The following is an 11,327-nucleotide window of genomic DNA, read 5'->3' as shown; positions in this document are numbered from 1 at the left end:
CATTTGCAAGGTCGACCCACGGTCGAATTGATCAGATTGTCTAATCTAATCCTCATAATATAAGTCTAAAGATTTCGACCTATAGGGTTACTCACTTACCTATCTAAATGTACATATGATATTTCACATTACTTACATTGTTTGATATACTTGGGTGTTGTACTAATACTATTATTACTTTTGATAGAAATGTTTTCTATTGTTATTATTAAATAAATAGATGGAATAATGCTATAAGATAGGGCAAGGAATGACTCATTAAGTTATGTGTTGTGTTACGTCAGATATGATTTTGGTACTATCAAATGTATCTTCTCACTCTTTAGGTAAGGAAGTAATCCCTTTCAGAGTGTATAGCTGTTTATCACAACAAATATCGCTCCTAGGAATCGAACATTGACATTTTGATCATCGTAAAGATCTATCAAAGTTATACACCATTAGACCAACATGTTATTGGTAGTGTTAAAGATATTTAAAAAATAATACAAATAAAGTAATTTAATATTAGAAATCTAAGTCATTCATTTCTTTAAAAATATCAGTTTCCTATATTTCGCATCTTTTAAAAATGGTAAAACAATTTATGCACTACAAATTTTCTACATTAATGCTACATTATTCCTCATTTATGTTTAACCATTATTTATTCTTCAAAAAAATATAAATAAATAGTAAATAATATACTAAATGTACATGAATCTTTACACCATAATGCATAAATATTACAAGCTTAAAAAATATCTCAATCACACTTATTAATATTCCCCCTGAGTTATATTACTTACGCAAACATGCACGCTCCCGAGAGGAAGAAAAATTGGACGGTTTGTAAAGTATTTTTGATATGGACTACGGAGACAAGCCATGTTATTACTTACGAAAGGCCCCTTCCAAAAAATAACACTAAAATTAGAGAAATTCCACTTAATCCACTCGTATCTTATCTTCCACGTGCTTTTGTCTTCAATCGTTCAAAGTTCAAACATTCAACAAAAATAAGAGTTTAAGTTCAAAAACAATTCATACTAACCCACGCTATGAGAAGATAAATTGTATTCAATACAATACATTGTATTATACTACTTTGAAGCTGCTATTACTATTTCAATTTATCTGTCCACACTTTTCACCAACACATCATAACTTTATGATCAGTTAAAATGAATCTGAATAAGCAAATTGAATTGAGTTAAAAGCAATGTATACATTTATAGTAAAGATGTTCTTAGCTTTTATAAATATTATAATAATTTATAATGGAACTATGCATACAATTTAGTTGTTTTTTTAAGAGTTGTATATACATTAACTGCATATGCTTTCCAATTTAAAAACAAATAATAGAAAATTAATATATTCTTTTCCTTCACGAGGAAGGTGTAAGGTCATAGTAATGATAATAGAATAACATGGTTGGTCGTATTGTCCAAAAGCAAAATAATTAAAAGAGACAAAATAGTTGAAACAAATACAATGAATGAGGAAGGTGATGGTGGTGGTGCATGGCTGCTACCACCTCCGAATATCATCCCAAAGATGTTCCCATCATCGCCGCCGCTGCTGGAACCCGGGACATTCTTGCCCTTGCTGCTGCCTGTCACTGTCCCACCTCCGTTGAAGCCGGGATATAAATCTCCATTATCCCTGATCAATAATTTAGTCATGAGCACACTCAATGAAATGAACTTTTTTATTTGGTAGATAGGGAAAAACTAATGAGCAAACACCTATAATAATGAAACATTGATCTCACAGGGAGAAAAAATAGAAAAACTTTCGGCGCCAACTTGAAGACAATGACAGATTATGCATAGGGACATATCTTGTTTAGACTCTTCAATACATCAAATAGACAAACATCATGCTCTCTCTTTTTTTCTAGGTTTCAGACTTTCTAACATGCATAATATTGAAACTAATTTAGGCAGAGTTCTTTTCAAAGTGACGACTCCAAGATTCAAACTTATTCAAACTTTCAAGCACATGTTTGCGAATTGAGTTGTGGATAAGAATAAGAGAAAGAGAAAGTCTGAAAGACATGAAATACACTTACGAAATGACTTTGAAGTTTTACTTTTCCCTTCTTTCTCATCCAAAACTCAAGTCGCAAACAAACCCTAAAGATTCGTTTGCGAGTTGGATTTCAGAGGAGAAGGAAGAGAAATGAAAGACTTCTGAGTCTTTTGTTTCCCTTTCTTCCCCTCCAAAACACAACCCACAAACTAACTCTAAAGTTTGTATGATAATGAAATTTACTTCCACTATAACCAACATTGTGGGGTATATTAGGAGATTTGATTATTAGGAAGGATAAATGTATACAACCTCACTCTTGTATACAGAGATTGTTTCCGAAACTTTAACGCATGACCTCCAATTCATAAGACCGAAACACTTTCTTCCTATCAATTCATATTAATTAGTTTGAGGAACTACCTCCCCCTTAGTCATAAACAAAACCTATCAAGAGTACCAAAATGTTCACTTGTTGGCTTGTTGCCGCCTTAAAAAGCTATTAATGAAAAAGCTATATAAAGACAAAAGTAGGAAAAAATGAGTGGATCTCAAACGTAAGAGGGGCCTACAGCATGCAACTCGTTGGATGAGGCAAAACATTCATGGAAAAGAACACGAGATAAGATGCACTAGTGTTTAAAAAAATAAACGTCACTAGATTCATCAATAAATCCAGGCAAATTAGTCAATTATGAAATAAATTAAGTTAGTTAGCAATTTGAAAATTGATAGAGTACAATAGAAGAAACACATTTTCCCTAAAATCGTGGCCATACAATATAATATTGCAATAATTTTTTAGCTTAAAATAGACAACAATTATTGCACTTGCCAATGCAATAAGAGCATGCTACGTAGTGGTTAGTAATGCTGAACAAGGCCTTAAATTTACTAGCAAAATTCAACTTAAATGTAGGGTCATTTTAATCATTCTGTATAAAGTAATGGCACTTTAATAAAAATGTCCTAAAAAATGGCTGTTAGTACACAACCACATAAGAATCACTAGACACCCAAGTTGAGTTGGAGTTGAGAAACTAGAATTCCTAAGCTGAGTGTAAGGACTAAACAGCAATAAACAAAAATGTTAACAAATAACAGTGGGAGACAGCTAGGTACATCAAAAGGAGAGGGCACATTCCAAAATTTGATGCAGTAGCTAGCTAGAGCTACTTGTTTATGAGTTATGACTAGTTAGTGTGGAATCAAGTGGGGCCAAAAGGCTCAAATTACAAATATTATATATATGTATTGTATGTGTAAGGTCCCACTCCTACTAGCTGGAAAGCAGATAAAAAGGAATATAGTTTTAGCAATATGTCCATAATACCCTCCAAAATATCTGACCAAAGGAGCATGTCTCTTTCTACTTCATGTTCCTACCCTTATTTTTCAACTTAACACTCCAACCTGTTTACACACATACACTTCTTCTATCATGTGTCTCTTTCTACTTCATGTTCCTACCCTTGCAGGTTGGTCCTTGAGCTTAGATTCCCATCCCAGTGACCATACCAAACCACGTGCATTAGCTAAAAAGGCCAACTTTTGCTCTATTTTCTAGATTGTTGGTACTAATTACTAAGAGTTTTAATTAAAATTGGTACTAATCCCGATCTTGGTTTATTATAGTTCATAGACAGTGCAACAATGACCTTGTAAAGTGAGATTTAGCATAAAACCACGTTTAGGAAACAACAAAAAGTGAAAGTGGGAAAGGACATTAAAATAAACAATATTCGACACAGCTTCCATTTCCACCAATCAGCATAGCAACAACTTTTATGTACTGTATAGTTGGTAGGGTTTCATGCAGTACCGCGTCCTTGACATTATCACAAACACAGACCAATCATATTTTTAATGAACATCTACTTTACTTTCTTAAGATTTCCCTTGTCAAATTAATCCTCAAAGATTTCCAATTGAACTCGAATTAGTTACTTTTTGGACTGGGAAAGACTAATTTTACGAACAGATACGGCATCTCACAATTGTATCATATATTGTCTCGCACCAATCAAAATATCACATGTCTCTTTCCCCACCCAAACTTAAAATTTTGGAATAACAAATTGAAAATATCAACAACTAAATTCATAAAGGCAAATCTTAAGGATGTGTACTCTAATATTTTTTCACAAAAGAAAGTTTGTGGCCTCGTGGGATCATTTGGCAAGTAGGAAGGACTATTTCCGTAATTTCATTCAAACTTTTAATAACTGTACTGAAAAGACGAGAATAACCTTTACCATAACAAAAAAGATATTTAATTCACTGGAAAGACCAGATTGACCTTTCAAAACTAATAATGCAAATAAACCATTAGATTATTATTAATATCAGAAGCATGTGAACAAGTACTTTCACATTGATGACAATGTATTAGTTTTTCAATAATATTATTTTTCCTTCTTTTTTTTATTCTTTAGAGAAGAGTGGCAACCCAACCCTTAGTATTATTATTATCTTATCTGATATGAAAGGTGTAAAGCATTGATGAAAAAAATATAATAGTGAAAAGGGACGGTGTTATGTTTTTACCTTGGATCACCGAATGCACCGGAATACATGGTGAGTTGGTCAATCTGCCCCGCGGATTTAGGTTGTAGACTAGTTGCTTCTGCGTACTGAGCACTGGCCCCTGCACCTGATGGCACAAAGAATGCTCCATTTACCATTATGTCCCCATCTGTTTTCCAATTCCAATCGCTCCAATCGTTCTCGTTTGTCTCCACGCGCTTCGTCACCTGCCAATAATCAATCCCATTCCATAATTAAACACAACTTATTAATACCGGTATTACCTAGTAGTGTAAAAATCCTCCTGTCAGAATGAGTGTTTTACTTACAAAACCCTGTTGTAAAAAGACAGGACAGAAAAAAAGTGATAGATAACACGCGCCACACATGCGAGTGAGATATTCCCACCCCAAATGATACCATTTCACATTCCCAATAGTTTTTTTTATAACAAATGAATCCTCACAAATGGCTCCTAGAGCTGAACATAATTGAACTAGGACTTAGCTCGATAAGAATTTATTATCGAGTTATATATGAGTTACTTTTTTAGCTCGAGTTCTACTAGTTAAAGTTTATGAACTGTTCAACTTAACTCAAATCCGTTTATTTGGACAACTCAAATAATTAATTCAGTTTTAAAAAAATTGCATTCACTCATATATAAATATAATCTTATTTATATATAATAATAATAATAACAAATTGAATAGCTAAGTCTAGCTCGCTTATTTAACCCGCTCAAATTCCCTTGTTTGGTTCATGAACCAAGTTTGTTGAACTAAATAATAGGTCGAGCTTGGAACGATTAATGAATTAATTCATTTCATTGTATGAACTATGTATGTATGAGCAACTAAGTAACTAATCCTTTATGGTTCCCCACCGTTATGGTCGGTGTAGTCTTACCCCACATGATCAACCAACCACATATCCATTTGGCAATAGTTAAAAAATAAAAACAAAGAAAATAACTCACCTCTTTGGAATCAGGATTGGAAGGAGCGGTGTAACGATTACCCTGGCTGTTAATAGTTGGACTTGCACTACCTCCGATAGCATACATCTCCCACTGCGTAAAATCGTTATTCACCACATGTATATACCCATGTCTACACCTTGGCATTCTCTGCACCAAACCCTCTCCAAAATGGTTGAACGCAATTGTTACCTGCATCCCTTTATCAGGCATATACTTATCATCATGCCCCAACAGCATCACTTCATCATGATGCGCAAAGTGACTATTCGATATTGTTATCCCTGTTGAACCCATTATTGCATCTATCAACCCGTCCGTACAATAAGACAATGAACAATGGTCGATCCAGATCTTACGAGCACCGAATATGGATATTCCGTCACCGTCTGATATGCCACGGAACCCAACGTGTGTTGGGCTGGAACGTATGTTAGTGTTACCTGAGGGTTTGCAATGGTGAACGTGAATGTTGTGGATGATAATGTTTGAGACGTATTGGAGTGTTATGCAACCGTGGCCGGTTATTTGAACGTTGGCGCCACGGCCGTCGATGGTTTTGAAGCTGTTGAAAATGAGTTCGTGTCTGAGATTGATTGTCATGTCGGCTGAGAATATGATCCATAAGGGTTCGTCTTGAATTACGGCGTGACGGAGTGTGCCTGGGATTGGGTTTGATGGGTTTGAGTCTGATGAGTCTGTTACTGTGTAGATCTGACCACCTTTTCCGCCTAATGCGTCTCGGCCGAACCCGATACCGCAATCGGCGAGACGCTGGCGGTTTGCGGCCCAATTTGGGTCGCACCGCCAGCAGTCGTCGATTGGGTTTCCGGTAAGGCAAGCTTGGTCCTTTGAGAGGAGTTCTCTTCTGGAAAGAGATATGTTCACTTTCCTGCAATAGCAGAAAGAGGAAGTGTATGTAAGAAAGGTTAGGTTTTTGAAGTAATTTTGTTGGTTTAAGAAAAACAGCGAAAAATGGACACAATCCCTTAACAATGCAAGACCAATTAAAAAAGTTAGAATGCTAAAAATGTGAGAGTGGGTGCAATAAAGGTGAGGTTTTTAAAGGGGGTTTAAATGGCTTTTTGAGAAGAAAAATGCTGAAGAATGAATGAATACATAAACTTAACAATGCAGTGGCTAAAGAAATTAACACCCTAATGGGTTTGTTTGAGTGTGTTTAATGCAGGGGAAAACAGAGTATGCAGAACAAAAACATGGGATTTTGATTTTGAATGTAGTTTAGTGCTTACCGTTGGAGTTCATTAACAACAGATTGAGGGTGAGAGTGTTGGTGGGGCAAAGAGAGATTGAAGGAAGCTTTGATTGGGAATGGGAAAGAAGAAGTGAGGAAGAGGCACATTAAAAGAATACAGCTCATAGGAAGAAGCAGCATCCTTTGAAAGAGAAATAATAATGAAGGGTGAGAGAGGGTTTATGTTTGCTGTTTTATTCTTTCTGTACAATGCTTTCTTTTCTGATATCTTCCTCTCCAATTTCGGGAAAATAAATGTGTGTATTGTAAGGGCTTTGGTTTTCCTTATTATATTAGAACCTTGGACATGAAAGAGATGATTATAAATTCTGGTGAGGATAATAGATTAAAATGAATGTCATTATAAACTAAGCCTTTATGAAAGATTCAGATATTGATTTCAACATTGTTCAATCTCGGTAATTTAGAAACAAGGTATTAATTAAGTGTTACAAGGCTATGGTAAATTTTCAGAAAAACTAAAATATTAAGAATTTGATTTTTGGATATAATAAGTATGTCCAAAAAGTGTAGGTAACTTATTAAAGATAAGTAGTGGTTGTTGGATAACAATTAGGTAATAACTATTCTAGAAAGTGAAAAAAAAAAAAGTTACTTTGTTGATAGGGTTTTATTGATTATTTGAAGCAGAAGAAAGAGATTGTGATTTAGATAAAGGGACCGATGACAAAAATTCTGGCTTGGATTGCATTGCATACTCTCTCGATTACTCACATTCTTTGCCTTTCTTGCTTGCTAGTCCTTCTTGGTATTGTGGCTAAAAATTCAATTCAATCTTCAAAGGAAAATTGCAGACAAAGAAAGAGCTTTGCTATTCTTTTTCCTTATCCAAATTCTAATGTAAACCCATCCCTTTTAATTTTCTTGAGCAATAAAAATCGCTTTTTTATTTTGTTGTCTTTCGTTTTCCCCCTATCTTGTGTGAATTAAGATTCTTTGCCGGAACATTGCATGTTCTTATTCCCAGAATCACCCACCTCCTCTTTTTCAAAAAACCTTTTTATCAGTTATATTTAACTTTATGACTCGGTGTGAAAAATTATTGCATCTTCCACTCAATTTCTTTATCCATAAGTGAAAAAGAAACAAGAGGGGGAAAAACAAGTATCTTTGGAAACTCAATTTGTAATTTATTGCTAAACATTTCTTTCCGAAAACAAAGACTAGGAAAAGCTATAAGACAAAAAATTAACTATAAATTACTTGGTCGGTTTAACTTTAGGATAATGATAATTGTATTTCATTGTGAAATTTTTGTTAATCAAATTTTGTTATTGATGAAAAAGTATTCACTAAATGATCCATAAAAATTTCGCTTGTTTTAAATTTTGGTACTATAAAATTAAAGTAATTTAATGGATAATGTAATTGGGTGCCCAAATTTAATTTAAGAAATAATAGTTTATTTATTGTTAACTAAGTGTCTGCCGACCTACATTCTTATTTCATAGTATTAAATATTTAATTTTTATATATTTTATATTAGAGAATCATATCGCATTGATAATACTTTTAGGTATGTAACTTTCTCCAACTCTCATTAATATTTTTTATTATGTACAAAAATATTGTAATAATAGCTAATTAGAATGGTAAAATAGACAATAAAAAATTATATCACATTGAGTAGTTATAAGTTGTTGTGGCTTTATATATAAACTAATGTGTTGACAGACACTCTCGTATCTATCAACTCGTTTTTTTATTGTTTGGAATATTGTTTATTTAAATAATTGAATCATTTATATAGTTAGTTTTATATAAAAAAGTGTATAATTGAGGCGAAATTATTCAAATAAACTTATCACGAAAGAAAATATTTGTCAAATGTATTCTTATTTTCAGTAATGATTGCACAAAGTAATAAATATTATAAACTGATTAATGAATTTTCTTTAGTATGATGAAATTGAGTAAAAAAAATCATATTTACAGAACGTTGTTATTGAATATTGAAGTCGTGAGAACACACTTAAGAGATAAATACCATTACAAAATATTTTTTGTTTCGAAAGTGAAGAAAAAATGTCGTGGTTACAAAATTAAAAAGAATACACAATTAAGAAAATAATATGGACATGTAATGGGGACATGAACATTAGATTATATTGACTTTTTTTTATAGAAAATAGAAAATAGGCAAGGACAAAATAGAGAATTATAAATTACACAATGTTTTGGCTTTATAATAAGTAAGTATAGATATTTTTTATTATATACAAAAATATTGTAATAATAGTTAATTAGAAGAGTAAAGTTGACAATAAAAAATTACATCATATTAAGTAGTTATAAGATGTTTTGGTTTTATATATAAACTAGTGTGTACAAGCAATTTGTGTCTGTCGGTCAATATTGAATGATACTATGTATTTAATTTTTATATGTTTCATTTTTTTATAATTAGAATATATTTCTTGTATTCGGTGTACTTTATATTATAATTTTGTGTATGTATGATAGTGTTTAGTTTAAGGTGAGAGATGTGATTAATTAATGTGTTAGTGGTAGTTAATTAGAATTATATGATTATTTGTAAAAATTAAATAATGTGAATGGCAAAATAGGAAGTTGAAATTACACGATGGTGAAAGTTACACCATGCTTTACCTTTATATATAGTATAGAAATATAGATATAGATATAGATAGAATTATAGATATAGAAGTATAGATATTTATAGATATAGATAGATGGAAGAATTTATATTTACATTATTGTTGTATTAAAATAGTATGTTAATGGAGTAAAAAACTTTACACTCAACAGATAAATTTGATTTTTTTTTAAAATGAGATCCGCATGCAAAAGAAATGTGTGCGAAAAGCCCGGTTTCTGAATTCTGATTGCTTCAACGGTCTGGTCCATCTCGTGAAAATGGGCTTCTATAGTTTAATTTATTTCCTATACAGACGAAAGAACTAACCCATGCCAATTTCAGCGGTGGACCAATCCTCTATTAACAGTAAATACACTGTTGCACATTAAATGGAACTTTACCTGTTGCCTCAAATTTGGCACATCCACATCTTGAAAATCTCCATCCTTGTCCATATATCTTTTCTGGAAAATTAACTTGTATTTGTATTTAGTAATTTATTAAATTAGAGATGTTTAGCAGAATTGAAATCAGCTAAAATTTGAAAAATAATTAAAAAATAATAATATAGTTTTTTAGTTAGATACTGCTGATGTAATTTATAAATATTTTGATCCATAATATTGATACAAAAATTATTGAAAATTTCCTTCCATTTTTTTAGTGTTACTCATGTAATTTTCAAGCATTGCGATATCTCTTACAAAAGTTTTAAATTTCTTTTAATTTTTGTTTACAAAGCAACTATTATAATTTATTGACGGATGCAAAGAGTTACAAGTTATCTAAAGGCTCATCTCTTCATTCACCCTTCCTTACCAAGAAAAGTACATGGACCATTTACCATCTTTGATAATCACTACGCTTATTATTATTGAGGAAAAGTTTGTTGTAAAATTGAAATAGTACTTGATTGGATATTTAATTTCCCAACCTATACTTCATTCATCTAGTTTGAGAATATTTATTGTTTTGCACACAAAAAACCTATATTTTTTCTATGGGTGTGTGTCTTAATAAAAAACCAAAAAATAATAAAAACCTATGGACTCAATGTCTTTACATGTAAAATTCAATAATGTTTTTGTTTATTTTTAGATAAAAAGATGTAGTAAGATTTATTTTTATAAATGAACTCACAACCTATCTAAATTATTGTATTTTACACTACTCACTATTTAGAGATTCAATTTATTTTCATAAGAAGCTTACAAAATGAATTATATTTGGTTGGAAAAAAATCAGCTAAATCAAAAACTGAATAACTATATATTTTCTAACCAGTCATCATATAAGTGATATAAAATGACTTTTACTGGAAAGCGAATGTCCATCCGAACCATACTGGCTCCAACCATGAAGGAAGATGGGTTAGTTCTTCAAATTTGAAGAACCACATGAGCATCACGTGGTGGGTGCTACAACATTTTATATCTAAAAAAAATGTATAATTTCATATACTATTTATTTAATTATTAAATTTTAACTTAAATATATATTTTTCAACAATAACGCCAAATAACACTTATGCACTCCTGAACTGATCCACGGGATAAATGGCAATCAATCTCGTCATAAATCATTTTCCATTTTCTATCAAACTAATCATGTTCTGCCAAAATCAGAAGTACTAAATTATTCATTTGGCAATCCTTTTATTTTTTCATTATGAAAAATACGGTTCTTATAGAAAATATGTTATTGTATGTTATCATGTAACTAATTATGTCAACTATATTTCAGAATGAAGAATATTTCATAAATAAAATTAAAGATAATATATTTTAGTATTTAAATTTTAAAAAATGTCAAATGATTATCAACATGAATATCATATTGTACATGACAGATGCCACCCTTCTATAATAATACACATAACATCATACACATGGCAAAATTGATTTGTATGGTTAAAGCAATCGGTGACAAGA

General features: G+C 31.7%; 1 protein-coding gene across 1 annotated transcript; it reads right to left on the bottom strand.

The window, feature by feature from the left end:
- LOC109346323 (probable pectate lyase 18) lies at positions 1,305-7,050 on the bottom strand. The gene is made up of 4 exons (XM_019585820.1): positions 6,775-7,050; positions 5,522-6,413; positions 4,564-4,769; positions 1,305-1,647 (listed from the first exon to the last, which is right to left on the bottom strand). Exons 1-4 carry the CDS (start codon positions 6,915-6,917, stop codon positions 1,389-1,391), a joined length of 1,500 nt encoding a protein of 499 aa, XP_019441365.1. The 5' UTR covers positions 6,918-7,050; the 3' UTR covers positions 1,305-1,388.

This window comes from Lupinus angustifolius, chromosome LG04 (genome assembly GCF_001865875.1).
Source record: "Lupinus angustifolius cultivar Tanjil chromosome LG04, LupAngTanjil_v1.0, whole genome shotgun sequence".
Lineage (NCBI taxonomy): Eukaryota > Viridiplantae > Streptophyta > Magnoliopsida > Fabales > Fabaceae > Lupinus > Lupinus angustifolius.
The sequence above is the reverse complement of the archived record's forward strand: the minus strand, read 5'-3'. Positions and strand labels throughout refer to the sequence as shown.

Excerpts from the sequence above, each read along its gene's own strand:
- LOC109346323 (XM_019585820.1), bottom strand. The coding sequence starts at position 6,917 with ATGCTGCTTCTTCCTATGAGCTGTATTCTTTTAATGTGCCTCTTCCTC. Across the intron at positions 4,770-5,521 it reads CCAATCCTGATTCCAAAGAG|GTGACGAAGCGCGTGGAGAC; the intron begins GTGAGTTATTTT and ends GATTATTGGCAG. Across the intron at positions 1,648-4,563 it reads GGTGCATTCGGTGATCCAAG|GGATAATGGAGATTTATATC; the intron begins GTAAAAACATAA and ends ATTATTGATCAG.